Here is a 15,233-nt window from a genome sequence, read left to right as displayed (position 1 = left end):
CAGGCTCCTCCCGCGGGATGAGCACAATCGCCTCCACCCGCGAGCAAAGGGCAGAGTGGCGGGCGCCCGGAGTGGAGCGCCCCCCCCTCGCCCGCCCGCGTCATGGGGAGCTCGCGAGGGAGGGAGGGAGGGGGCAACGGGCACGCAGGGCTGCGAGGGAGTTGCGCAGGGAGCCGCGGCGGCAGGGACGGGAGGGAGGGCTGCGAGGGGAAGGAGCCCCGGGCTGGGCAGGGAAGGCGCCGCCACCCTCGCCACGTACCTTTCCCTTTTTTGGGCAGGGGAGAAGCTGGCAGGTGGCTGTCGGTCGGCCGGCCGACCCTGCTCCCGGTTCCCCTGGCCCAAGCTTTTGTCTCCCTTTCGCTCTTTATAGAGCCCCCTGGATGCCCCAAGGATCCTCACCTGTTCTCTCAGGAACTGGCTTAAAAGGAAAGCCTATAGGCCCGGGAAAGCCCCCCTCCCCCCCCCCCAGGGAAGAAGGAAAGAATACTCTCCCCCCCCCTCTCTGTCGGGTTATTTCGTTGCATTTTCCCTTTTCCTTTCCACACGGTGAAATAACTCCTTCGCTATTGTAGTCTCCAACCTTCTCCTTGTGTCCCCGCTTCCCCCCCCCCCCCCCCCGCCACTTCTTTCTCTGACATCCCTTTAGGTGAGTGGCCTCTTTGGTGGAGAACAAAATTGAAGAGAAGATCCCTTTTGGGGAGCAAAACCTCATTTTAACACCTGAAATTGCATCTCCTCCTTTTTAAACTTAACATTCTGATGTCTTGCAAGCCTTTTGACTCTTCTCCTCCCCCTCCGTTTTCACCCTTAAGAGAATTAGGAAAGCTGAAGGAAGAAGAAAACATGCATTCTTAAAGCTAAGCAAAAATAGAACTTAAAAAAGAGTTAAACCTTATGTTTGCATGGCAAATACAGAAACTAGGACCTTCGTTTTATTAGGATGTTTTTTTTTAACCTACCTGTATCAAGATTGCTTTTTTTGTTACGCAATTGATTTAGACTCAGAAATGAAGAATCATATATAGTTGTGTAGGACAGGTTATGCTTGAAAGTTGTCCTTTTTCTAATATGATTTGTTTGTAGAGGGACATTCTTTGCTGAAGGATCTTCTTAAAGTGTGTAATAATCTCACTGAGGGATATTTTAGTGCCCTACTGTTCAGAAATGTTATCAAAAGCTACATAGAAATTTTGTATAAAATTATACATTGACATTATTTTATCTTGGCTGGGGCATATTTTTTAAAAATGTTACTTTTAATAATGTAAAGCAATATTTATGAAGCACTTATTCCTGAAATTGCTGCTTTTTTTTTTACTGGCAGGACCACTTATATGGCAACTAATGTGTAACCCTGTGCATGACTTCTCAGAATAAGGCACAAGTAATTGTGTATACATTTCCAGCATTAAACTTCTTAATCTACCTCAGCATAATCACATATTCATATTATATTAAGAATGTGATACTTTTGGTTATTTACTGTAGGGTTATCATTATAAAGATTCTTTCACTTAATGTTTTATGCATTTAATGGAAAGCCACTTTTATGCATTTAATGGAAAGCCACTGTGTAAAAAATCTTTTTACATGGAAACCTAGAAGCGTAAAGTTAAGACTGAAATGAATTGCGCTCAGATTTTTAATTTTTCTGTTAAAATATATATATGTTCAGTTATTTTTTTCAGTTTTCAGAAGAATTTTTTTTACTATAATGAAATAAGATATATTTGGTTTTTTCTGGAATGAAATGTTATTACTCCAAAAAAATTGCAATATTTTTTAAAGATAGGCAGTTTTAGTAAAATTCTGAAAAAAACACACATCTGGATTAGCTTCATTGGCTTTCCTGCTTCTTTTGCATCCCAAAGCATAAGCTTAAATCGGCTCAGAAGGACAAGGTCCGCCAGTTTATGGCAGTTACCCAGGCTGGTGAAAGGACTGCTATATACTGCTTAATGCAGAATGAGTGGAAACTAGAAGTGGCAACAGACAACTACTTCCAGAATCCAGACTTGTACTACAAAGAATCCATGAAAATTTCAATAGACAGAAAGAAATTAGAACAATTGTATAACAGGTACAAAGGTAAGGTTTATTTCTTCACTTTTTCCTTTGAGCTTGATTTCCACTTCAGTTTACACCTTCAGGAGAAAGGGGGCTACAGTTCAAGTATATTTACTAAAAAGTAAGCCCTACTGAACATAGTGGGACTTATTTCTAGGTATGCATGAATGGTATCAAACTATAAACATGAGCATAGTGATACTACTCTATTTTTGTATATCTCTGTGTATGTGTGTTTAGAACAGTATACTTTATTAAATGTAAAGCTGTTTCTCTTTTTTAAAGAAAATGTGTGTAAAGAAGTTTTAATTTAAAATATATAAACACCTGGGCACTCATAGGTAGTCCTTGACTTACAACCATGATTGAACCCAAAAATTATGTTACTAAGTGGGTTTTGCCCCATTTTAGAACTTTTCCTGCCATAGATGCTAAGCGAATCACTGCAGCTGTTAAGATAGTCACACAATTATTTAGTGAATCTGGCTTCATCGCTGACTTTGCTTGGCAGAAGGTCACACAAGGGGATCACACAACCCCCAAACATTGCACCCATTATAAATATGAGACAGTTGCCAAGCTTCTGATTTTTGATCATGTGACGATAAGGATGCTGCAACAGTTTATAAGTGTGAAAAACGATCCTAAGTCACTTTTTTCAGTGCCGTTGTAACTTCAAACAATTACTAATTGAGTTGTTGTGAATCAGAAACTACCTGTACGTTAAGGAGAGCAGACTAATCATATATTTTGGGTAGATGTGAACTATTTTATATAGGATCTGCATTGTCAATGTGATATAATTAAATTATATTATTATATTCTGTCTCCTCTTCTAGACCAGTTGCTTATTCCACAAGCTTAAATTGGTTCTACTGATAATGTGAATGCAGCTTAAACTTGTTACCTCATTTTATTGAATATTCCCAAACATATAATTACCATATGTGCATTATTAAGATTGAGCAGTACGTTCCTCTGAAAGCTTTGCTGAAAGAGTTAATGTACAGCATTCTACCAGACTAGATCCAGCAAGGATCTATTTATAATTTTTCTTAATTTAGGTGAAGATAAATATGCTTGTTAATAAGTATTCTCTTTTAAAGATCTAGTCAGGGTAAAAAATTGAATAATTTCTTTTATGGATGTTCTGAAATACGGAATTATGTTCAACTATAAAAATGTCTCTGAGGTTGAAAACTTTATTGAAACTCCTTTGTTAAATCTGCTTGTGAATTCATATTGCTGCAAACATTTTAGAAAACAATCCAGTTATCTCAGAGACAGTAAAGTGGTTACAAAGAATAAATCATAAATGGAATTTTTATATTTTTTATTATGTGCTGGTCATGAACTATAATAAATTATTGGATTGATGCAGTGATTATAGGGCAGTCAGTTTTTCTTTGCCCTGTCTATTTCACAAGTTTGTGACAGTAAAATGAGAGGTAACCATACATAGGATTCTAATCTCCATGAAGAGAAGCAGATTATAAATAAGATGAATAAATAATGAAATACTTTGAATACACTTTTAGCTCTGTTGTATATTAATGCATAGGCATATTTCTGGATAACCATACAAATACCCAACTTTCTAAAAAAAAGATTCAGTATTTTTAATTCAGAAGTTCTTGTTTCTACTTTGCCCATGCATACTGCATACAGAGGTCTTCATACCTAACAGATGTCATTGCTGCTATGGTATCTTAATTACTGAATTTATTCCCTTGTTTCCTTGCCACATTAAAAAAAATCAAGTCCACAAATATGATTATTTCCAAATATTGTTTATTTATTCCCTTGCGCTTGATCAATTTTTGTGCTAAACAAATTTTCTTTATTCAACAGTGGTATTTGTTAAAAAAAACCTGAGAGAAGGTGTGATTTATTTAATATTATCAAAACTGTACCTGTATAATTGAATATTTATAGCTAGTTCTTTTTTTGGGGGGGGGGGTTTCCTATATCAAGTCATAAATAAGAAAATGGCTTACTTTTTCAATTGCACTGCAGCCTGAGGTTGGTGAGGGGTTATTAAATTAAGGATTATTTCACTCCATTTCTGGGGTATCCCTCAATTATTGAGCTATACATTTTGTGACACAAAATAATAATTTATTTTGGTTAATCATTTAGTTTATTTTTTAATCCTTGTATGATTGCTGTGCATAAATCATCAATTATGAGTTCTCTATGTTTAGTCCTATGAGTATTTTTCATATTCAAAGGGTGGAGGGGGAGAGGTACAGGTAGTCCTTGACTTACAACAGTTCGTTTAGGGTCCATTTAAAGTTCATTAGCACTGAAAAAAGTGAAATGACCATTTTTTATACTTACAACCATTGCAGCATCCCCAAGGTCACATGATCAAAATTCAGATGTTTGGCAACTGACTTACATTTGTGATGATTGCAGCATCCCAGGGTCATGTGATCATTTTTTTGCAGCCTTCTGACAAAGTTGATGGGGAAGTGCGATTCACTTAACAACCATGTTACTAACTTAACAACTGCAGTGATTCATTTAACAACTGTGATGAGAAGGGTCATAAAATGGGGCAAAACTCACTTAACAAATGTCTCTTAGCAACAGAAATGTAGGCCTCAATTGTTGTAAATCGAGGACTACCTGTATATAAAAAGTGGGGGGGAAACCATACTGTATGTTACACACCTACAGTTATCTTTTTGAATTAGTCATAATCTTTGTGATTCCAGTTATTTTCTATTATACTGGATTTTCAAGCATATTTCTAAGAAAATAAATCATAAAGGATGCATTTTATTTATTTTTTATCATATATCTAAGAACAAGCTTCTTTTGGCTTTCCTTCCATGTGTATTATATCTGCTCTGGAAAGTCCTATTATTCTGAAATTGATTTGGAGATGCAGTAAGTGGGAAGGGGTGAATATTACATTTTACTAGTGGATAGATTACAGTCTTAAATCTCAAATAATAAGATAAAAGTAATGGGTATGTGTTCATTAGTAGTAGTAAATTTAGTTCTTTGGTAAGATATATTTTTCTGAAAGTATTAATATCAAACTTCATAAAGGCACTTCATACATATGTCTGTGTTTGATGGTGGAGGATTGGACAGGACACCGATGGACTGTAGGAAAGTTGTGCTAATAGGTGATTTCTGTGAACAGAAAATGAAAACAAATTAGACTCAGCGTCTGCCAAAACTAACATTCCTGTCAAAGCAATCCTGGTTTTTCCTCCCCAGTTTGTTGTAATAGTTAAGGTACTGGCCTAGACATCAGGAGACTGTGAGTTCTAGTCTCACCTTTAGTACGAAAGCCAGCTGAGTGATTTGGGGCTAATTGCTCCCTCTCAACCCAACCTACCTCACAGTCTTTTGTAGAAAAAATAGGAGGACAAAATAGTATTATGTATATTCCACCACCTTGAGTTATTTATAAGGTAATAAAGGCAGGATAAAAGTAAAATAAATAAATGGGTAGATGTATACTTTCTAAAGCTAAAACTCCACCTTAAATATTATGTACTACACAGATATGTGCCTTTAATGATTCGAGGCCCCTTTGACATAGTCCTATATAACTTTTTACAAAATCCCTTGTTATGTCTTTTACAAAATCCCTTGTTATGTCTCAAGTACTGTAATCCTCACCCAAAGCTGTTACGTTCCCATAAGAGGCACATTTGTTCACTCTCCTACTAGCTTAAACTTTTGTTTAGCACTGATTTGTTAGCCCTATTAATTCTGTTTAAAAACATTTATCAAGGTAGGAAATAAAAAATGTAGTTGGTCCAGGCTATTGCAGTCTTTCTCTCTTTTCTTTGCTTTTCCTAGATTTAGAGCTAAATTTCAATCCTGTAAAGGAATTTTTGGCATTACCTGGCAGGACAATTTGGGTATTAATTGTAGCCAATTCTCAGTGCTGTGTGGTTTTTTTTCTTTGCCTCATTTCAACACTTTACCCTCTATAGCAGCGATGGTGAATCTTTTTTGGATGGCGTGCCTCAAGTGGGGGGAACGCAGGGGGGTCATGTGCGGGCGTGCCGCACCCATAATGCAATGCGTGACACCCCCCCAGTGTGCATGCGCGCACAACAGGCGCAAACCCCCATTTTTACATGCTTTTTTCACCATCCCCAGGCTCCAGAGGCTTTATAGGAGCCTGGGGAGGACAAAACGACCCTCCCTGCCCCCCCCCGGAGGCCCTCCGGAGGCTTCAGGGACCGCCCGGAGGCTTCCCTGAAGCATTCGGAACGCTTAAAAGGACCCTCGGAGCAAACTGGAAGTCACTTCCGGTTTGCTCAGAGGGTTATTTTAAGGGTTCCGAAGGCTTCAGGGACGGTCCAGAGGCTTCCCTGATGCCTTCGGAGCATTTAAAACGACCCTCCGAGCAAACCGGAAGTGACTTGAGCGTTTTGAGCGCTCCGAAGGCTTCAGGGACCATCCGGAGGCTTTCCTGACACCTTCGGAGCGCTCAAAACGACACTCCGAGCAAACCGGAAGTCACTTCCGGTTTGCTCGGAGGGTCGTTTTGAGCGCTCCGAAGGCTTCAGGGACTGTCCGGACGGTCCCTGAAGCCTTCAGAACGCTTAAAACGACCCTCCGAGCAAACCAGAAGTCATTTCCGGTTTGCTCGGAGGGTCATTTAAAGCGTTCCGAAGGCTTCAGGGAAGCCTCCAGACGGTCCCTGAAGCCTCCAGAGGGCCTCCGTGGGAGCGTCGGTGGCTCTTTTCGCCCTCCCCAGGCTCCTATAAAGCCTCTGGAGCCTGGGGAGGGCGAAAAATGGCTTTTAAAAACGGTGAACTCAGCTGGCCAGCGCGTGCATGTGCGCTGACCAGCTGACAGGGCAGCGCCTCGCGTGCCCTGACAAATGGCTCCGCGTGCCACCTGTGGCACGCGTACCATAGGTTCGGCATCACTGCTCTATAGTACCAGGTTAGAAGTGTACAGCAGGATTCCATTCACCAAAAAAACTCTGTCTTTGTGGTCTGAATGATCCTGAGACCCTAAATCATAACATTTTCCTTTCCTATTTCTACAGTAATTTGGCTGCAGATACATCTTTAACATACCAAAACAAAAATGAAATCTATTATGAGGGAGAGATGGTTCCTTTCTTACCCTCAGATCAGAATGTTTCTATCACCAATAGAATTACTAAATAATTACCTACAGCAGTTTTTGTAAAAAGGCATAAAATGGCCTAAATTTGGAGTAGTGACATTATGAAATTATACATTTTAATTTAGTTTATTCTCATAAATTTTACATTATATATACACACGGGTGTAGGTATGCTGGTTTTGTTGTATTCGGGTCTTTTCCCGTGTAGGATTGAGATTGTTTTGGCAACGTTTCGGCAAGATCTCACCTGCCATCTTCAGGCTTGGCCTTAAAATGGGAACGGATTATATAATCCACTTGGTTAACCTTTTTTACATCATAACTTTTTAGGTCACTTATGACTGGCACATTGCTTTTGTTATACTTGGTCTGCTTTTATTTTGCTGGTCATTGAGCGTAATTAAGTAATATGTGTAGATGTTTACCCAACTAATGCTTTGATGCAATTGTTAGTGTATTATTTTAACAAAACTGATTTCTCAGAGCATTGCAAATTGTTTTCTTTGCATTCCCAAGCTATCTCCTGCCAATTACATCTTGCAATTTGCTATTCTTTAAAACTTCAGCGACATAAAATTTCATTCCTTGTTGATTAGCATGGGAGTAGAATACATGAAAATGTTGTTAAGACCTTTTCTTATAAGCATATGGCTACTCTGATTGTTTTGAGACAAAAGGTAGTCAGGCACATTCTGCCTTACCCAGATATCTAATATTTAACACAATGCTTTATTTCCTTTGCCCCAAATAAGTAACATTTTGAAGCTTTACAGTTATCAGCACTTCAAGCACAGGGAGAGAAGTGCAAGTGATTAGTGGTGATGGAAATGGCCACCCCCAAAGATGCTTATATGAAATAGTTAAAATAATTACAACAATTGATATTGGAATAGCTACCGTTTAACTTGAATACTTCTTACTAATTTCAGCTGCAGGTAGCACTCAACTTACGACCAAAATTGAGCCCAAAATTTCTGGTGCTAAGTGAGATAGTTGTTAAGTGAGTTTTGACCCATTTTATGAACTCTTGTCACGGTTGTTAAGTGAATCACTGAAATTATTGTATTAGTAACATGATTGTTAAATGAATTTGGTTTCTCCATTTACTTTGCTTGTCAGAAGCTCACAAAAAAAGATCACATGACCCTGGGACACTTCAGTCATATGAACCAGTTGCCAAGCATCCGAATTTTGACCATGCATGAGGCTGCTGAAGCGGTTATAAATGTGGAAAACTGTCATAGTTCACTTTTTTCAGTGTGTCGTAACTTTGGTCACTAAACAAAGGATTGTAAGTTGAGGACTACTGTCTAGCTAGAACAAGTATCGCCATGTAAAAAGAGGAAGTCAAAATATGTGAACTGAAGTAGGAACACTTTCTAAACATTTAACTATTTTCTTTAGAAGAAATTTTTATTTTAGTGGGGAAATTGATTTGGCAATCTCTGGCAGCGTTCATTACAAGGCTCTACTTGGGATAAACAAATAATATTTTAGAAGTGTAGCATGTGCAAAGAGGTGCCTTTTTTTAGCTGCTGGTGTCCAAAGAATGATGATGTGACATGGAGAAACAGAAGTCTGCCTATCAACCCCTGGAGACCTATGCGCTTAAAATAGCAGGAACTTTTTATTGAAATAATAAGGTGTTAGAATTTCAACAACTGTGATTCTAAACCCTAATCAGTCTCAAAATGTTTGCTTTTCATCTCAGCAAAATGTAATATATATTTCTCATCTAAATTTACTTGCTCATATTGGAAGCAAACCACAATGGTCTCATAGGTTTTTACATTGGACAGTTGTGCTTTAAATATCAATACTGTTGCTAAAATTACTACAATTTTAAATGAAATGAACTTTTCTATGTATACAGATCGCCACTAATTCCTTTTTTTGACCTGATTTATATGATTATATTTTTAGGCAGTAAGAATGGAAACTATAAAGGTGTAGTTTTAAAAATCAGAATAACATTGAATGATTATGAAAAAATTACACATCTTTAATATAAAATATAACACCCTGTTTTGTTTTGTTTTCAAATACAGACCCACAGGATGACAATAAAATTGGCATTGATGGAATTCAGCAATTTTGTGATGATTTAAGTCTGGATCCTGCTAGTATCAGTGTTTTGGTCATAGCATGGAAATTCCGGGCAGCGACTCAGTGTGAATTCAGTAAAAAAGAATTTGTAGATGGTATGACAGAGCTGGGGTGAGCATAACAGTTTTTATCAGAATTTCATTTTTTTCAATATCAAAATAGTTTATATCAAAACTGATTTTGTCAAATTGGTGAAAAATCAAGTATATGAAATATACAAAGAATTACGCATGCTTGTGGCATTAAAATTAACAGTAACTTGCCTAATTATGCAAGGACTGTAAAAAGTTTGACATAAGCCTATGGTTTATTAAGAGTGTATAAACATCTTAAAATAGGTAAAAAATAATCCAGTTCTTCAGTTCTGAATATAGTCCCTCCCACAAATATATTTTGCATTCAATTGTAGTGCTTACTAAGTAATTAACTCACTATTTCTTTCAACTGAAAGTTATTTTTTTAAGTGGTCTTGCTGAAGGCAGGTAGTTTTGAGAGCAGCAATCTTGCTATTTGATGAAATTCAAACCCAATTATTGTGGGATACACTATTAATATGTTTAATTGATTTTAATGATAGCCAAGTACAGGTAGTCCTTGACATACAACAGTTCATTTAGTAACCGTTCAAAGTTACAATACCACTGAAAAAAGTGATGTAGGACCGTTTTTCACAGTTACAAGCTTTCCAGCGTTCCCATGATCATGTGATCAAAATTCAGATGCTTGGCAACTGTTCATATTTATGACAGTTGTTGTGTCCCAAGGTCATGTGATCAACTTTTGTAACCTTCTGACAAGCAAATTCAATGAGGAATCAAAATTCACATAACAACCATGTTACTAACTTATCAACTGCAATAATTTACTTACCAACTATGGCAAGAAATGTCACAAAATGGGGCAAAATTCACTTAACAAATGTCTCATTTAACAACATAATTTTTGGGCTCAGTTATCATAAATCGAGAACTATCTGTACAGATAGTCTCAGTTTACAATGGATGCTCCCAAAGCTAATTGCAACACATTTTTGAAATTATAATGCCCACTTCCAAAGTGGTCATGGGATCACATTTTGGGCACTTGACAGCCAGTTTAACTTTATGGCCATTTGCAGCGACCCATCTACAGCAGAACCCCTGAAGATGATCTCAGATGATGAATGGGAACATATAATTAATACTGTTCAGCATTAAGGTCCCAAACTATGAAAATTTATACAAATTTTTATTAATACCTTGAATTATGAGCAAACTGGAGCCACCAATAACCATGTAAGATAAGTGTACTTTCATACTGTAGTGCTAGTTCCAATTCATACTGTTGCTGAACTATTTAAGACTAACTAGATTTTGGCCCACCTTGAAGATTAGCCTCATATAAAACACATTGTAGTAATTTACATTAAAATGACCAGGGCATAAATTAGCACAGGATAACTGTCTGACACCACATATCATTATAACTGACCCAGTAACCTAATCCAAGAAAAGATACTCCATTCACAGATGACTTTTATGTCTTTAATGACAAAGATTGATATAGACGTTTTTCACATTAGGAAGATTTGCTATCTCTTGGAATAGGATGTAGATAACTCACCTAAACAAATCACCTATCAGTAGCATCTCTATGCCTAGATTGAGCTTTCTTGACTGTCATCCAATTCATTTACTTTGGTGAAGCACAATATTTTGGTTTTTTTCACTGGATTTTATGAAAACAAGAGGGTTTTATGTAAGCAACATAATATTTTACTCTACCGTGTTTCCCCGAAAATGCAACCTGTCCTGAAACTAAAGCCTTGCCACATATTTCGGGTGGGCAAAAATATTAGCCCCCCCCTGAAAATAAGCCCCCTGGACAATCTCCCCCCTCCGGCCAGGCAGAGCACTGCTCGCCGACCTAGTGGTATCCCGAAGGCGCCAAGCCGTGGGAACGAGGTGGGGGAGCAAAGGCACTCTTGTTGCTTAGTGCTTTCGGGGTACCGCTAGGTCGGTCAGCAGTGCTGTGCCCAGCTGAAGAGGGGGGTTGCCAGGCAGCTGCTCTCTTGCAACCAGGCTCCTGAAGAGCCGGGCACAGCCTCAGGGTCGCATGGCTGTGTTGCGCTGTCGCAGCATCAACACAGCAGCCATGAGGTGACCACGCTCACGAGCCGCCGCCCGGCAAATCCTTTTTCCAGCCGGGCACAGTGCCACTGACCGACCTAGCGGTACCCGGAAGGCACCAAGCAACGCGAGCGCCTGTTCGCCACCCTCTGCCTCCCGCGGTTCGGTGCCTTCGGAATGCCCCTAGGTGAGTGAATGGGGCTCTGCATGGCTGGAGAGGGGGGTTGCGCGAGCGGCTTTTCTGCTCCCCGCTCACGCGACTAGCAGGCTCACGATGCCCTTGGCTAACTCTACAGTACCTGCAGAGCCAGGCAGGGCATCTCCGCTGCTGGCACTGCCCGCCGCTTGGTTTTTTTTTTGCGGCTTTCAAAGCACGGAGGACGGATGCCGCTCTGGGAGTACGCTCTATGGTTGTGGGCTGCAGATCGTAAACTATGAGTGTACTCCCAGAGCAGCATCCATCCTCCATTGCGGCTTCCAAAGCACGGAGGTAGGATACCGCTCTGGGAATATGCTCTTTCGTTGTATGCTACCATAGAGCGTACTCCCAGAGTGGCATCCGTCCTCCGTGCTTTGAAAACCACAAAAAAATCCCAAGCGGCAGGCAGCGGCAGGCAGCGTCAACAGCGGAGACGCCCTGGCTCTGCAGGTACTGTAGAATTAGCCAAGGGCATAGTGAGCCTGCGAGTCACGCGAGCGGGGAGCGGAAAAGCCGCTCATGTAACCCCCTCTCCAGCCTTGCAGAGCCCCATTCACTCACGTAAGGGCATTCCGAAGGCGCCGAGCCACGGGAGGCGGAGGGCGGCGAAGAGGCACTTGTGTTTGGTGCGTTCTGGGTACCTCTAGGTCAGTCAGCGACGCTGTGCCTGGCTGGGAAGGGAGGTTTCCGGGTGGCTGCTCGCGAGCGTGGTCACCTCATGGCTGCTGTGTTGCTGCTGCAACAGCGCAACACAGCAATTCACCCCTGAGGCTGTGCCCGGCTCTTCGGGAGCCCGGTTGCAAGGGAGCAGCCGCCCAGCAACCCAAAAACAATGCGCCCTCCCCTTTAATAAGCCCAAGGCCATATTTCGTGGGTCAAAAAAATATAAGACCCTGTCGTATTTTCGGGGAAACACGCTATATTTCTGAATGACCTTGCTGAACAGATTAATGCAGACCTTAAACTTTAGGGAAGATAAAAGGGAATTGAGAAGGCTATACTTAGTGAGATCTGGATCTGAATTTTTTCATCATAGTCTTTATGAATGAAGGCCTACTCCTTCATTGGTAAAGTTCAATGTTATTATTTTTTTAAAAGACAAAAACAAAAAGAAGATTCAGAGTGAAAAGTATCAGACAAATGTTACTTCTAAAATGCAAATAGACTACAGAATGACAAAATATCTGACATACAGTATCTTAAGTAGCTTATACCTTTCACCCAATTATTCCCATCCTGCCATATATAATAAGCTGTAATAACTAAAATCAAGTGAGAGGTCAATCTCTATAAATCATTTTGTCATCAGTATTTAACAAATCTGTCATAAAGTCATAAAAAAAGACTTATAAATTTAACTGCCAGAAATGCTGAGTCTTAAGTATAAGATAAGTATAATTGATTGTATCCTCAAAGCTCACTTACAACAATGTATTACCAAGGATTCTATGTAACTTTATGCTAGGCTATTTCTTAGTAATACCCAAACCACACAGAGAAATTCTGGTTCTTCGCCTCCCTCCCTGCCATATAATAGACTTTAATAATGAGCTCTTAGTAGTATTTAATCAGATTTTTTTTGCTTCTATCTATATTACCAACTGCCTTCCAAAATTGCTTATTGTGTCAACTGCTCAAGTCACACCTACATTTTACAGAATAATCAAACCTTTTATTAGGAGCATCCATCATATTAGCTAGAAGAGCTAGAGTTTTCTGGAATCCATTGGGATCTATTCATTCCAAGGAAGACTATCCTAGTGTTTCCCCAGAGAAAGGAAGAGTTGCTGTAACTTTAAATTTCAATGGGAAGTGGTTCTACCATGGTAAGGGAACAATTCCTCCAACTTCAGATCTCCTGATTCCTTTCTAGTGTCTAAAGAGGCTGAGGAAAGTAAGATCATATACAGTGTAAATAGGGAGAGCAAGCAAATTTATAAGATTTACCTGTGTTTTTTTTGAATATGATGAGCCCTTTGTGCAGAGTGAATCTCAGAATGTGCGCAATATTAATGTTAATAACTGTGTCAGAATATTATATCATTCTTCCAAGGAATCTTTGTAGTTCCTTGTTCACAGAATAAGAAGCTACAATAAAAATCTAAATTTGGAGAAGTAGAATTGTCCAAAAACAAGAAGAAATGACACAGATATATGTTGACCTTATATCTGTTTAATTGGTGCAATGCTCTAACCTTTGTCATAAAAATGGCATTAAATTGAAATAAAAATGGACAAGGGTCATTGAATATTTACCAGATGATGGTTGAACACAAAAAGTGTAGCACTACAATTACACATGCCCACTCAGGATAGAAAAATGGATTTACAAAAATATATTGGTTCAAACCGCAGTACTATAGCAAAATACTAGATGAAATACAAGTATTTGTTGAAGTTATCATTTCAAATATTAACACTATTCAGATGAATATGAAGATAAAGCGAAAGTAATGTCTTTAATTTCCACAGGAAATCGATTATATGAATGGCAAGATTGGAAGGGATGAGACATGTCATTAAAGTTGAAAGTCGAAACACTTAATAGTTTGAAAGATAACATTAGTTTCTAGGGGATTTTCACTAGGGAAAGTGAAAAAACTGGCTAAATGTTAAATTTTAAGAAGACAAAGGAAACGGCATCCAGTGAACTAAACTAAGTGTCTCCATTAAACAATGCTTACTAAACAAAATCTTATATATTTAGTCATGTCAGCAATCTAGTAAAAACAGCAGTTTCTGAGAAGGTTGAACAAAGTAGCAGACAAGGACAATAAATGTCCTGAAAAAATAGGAGTGCCTTAAAAAAACTATAGAGTCTCACAGATTGCGATGTCAGGTGTTTTTCTATAGTCACCATGGATTGTACCTATGTTGATGTCATCTAACCAAGTGGTTATACTTACCCTTTGTATTTAAATAAAAGAGCCGATTTGAATTTCTTGGCAAATGCTTAATTGTTGATCTGTGCAAATGAGCTGCAATTCAGTTACAATCCAGAAGGACAAGCAGTTCATATACAGATCAAATATCTAATCTTCAACTTGTGACCACAATTAGAACCAGAATTTCTGTTGCTAAGTAAGACAGTTGTTAAGCGAGTTGTGCCCAATTTTACATCCTTTTTGCCACAATTGTTAAGTGAATCACAGAGGTTGTTAAGTGATTTATGCAATTGTTAAGCGAATCCTGATTCCCCCCTTGACTTTGCCTATCAGAAGCCAATTGGGAAGGTCACAAATGGTGATCCCATGGCCCTGGGACACTACAACTGTCATAAATACTTGTCAAATGCCAGAATTTTGATTACGGGACCGTGGGAATCCTGCAATGGTTGTAACTGCTAGGATGGGTTGTAAACCATTTTTCAGGGTCATTTTAACTTTAACTTGAACAGTCACTAGAGAAATGGTTGTAAGTTGAGAAGTACCTGTATAAGACAGTACTGACCAAATATTATAAAACCCCAATATGACTTGCTTGTGCACCTAAAAATAAAGTATACTAGTAATTAAATTTAAATAATAATAATGCTGATCACAAGGATGTGATTTTTGCCCACATTGCTTATTAGAAAGTCAGAAGCATTTTCTTATTTTCTGCTCATTGAAATTGGACTTTATTATCATCAGAATTAC

General features: G+C 38.9%; 1 protein-coding gene across 6 annotated transcripts in view; it reads left to right on the top strand.

Annotated features, from left to right (window-relative positions):
* DCUN1D2 (defective in cullin neddylation 1 domain containing 2) overlaps positions 1–15,233 on the top strand; it is a 32,506-nt gene that overhangs the window by 840 nt on the left and 16,433 nt on the right. For 4 of the 6 annotated variants that reach the window (XM_081946280.1, XM_081946277.1, XM_081946279.1 and 1 more), the window contains exons 2-3: positions 1,872–2,088; positions 9,231–9,399. In XM_081946280.1, the coding sequence (XP_081802406.1) occupies positions 1,914–2,088; positions 9,231–9,399 (344 nt within the window). In that variant the 5' untranslated portion in view covers positions 1,872–1,913. Of the gene's footprint in view, positions 1–237; positions 647–675; positions 1,385–1,871; positions 2,089–9,230; positions 9,400–15,233 lie in introns of those variants that run through there. The other 2 variants (XM_081946281.1, XM_081946278.1) reach the window with 2 other exon arrangements.

The sequence above is a fragment of the Natrix helvetica genome, assembly GCF_964273705.1.
Source record: "Natrix helvetica genome assembly, chromosome: 3".
NCBI classification, from domain to species: domain Eukaryota; kingdom Metazoa; phylum Chordata; class Lepidosauria; order Squamata; family Natricidae; genus Natrix; species Natrix helvetica.
Note: the sequence above shows the minus strand (reverse complement) of the source record. Positions and strands in the feature narration are given on the sequence as shown.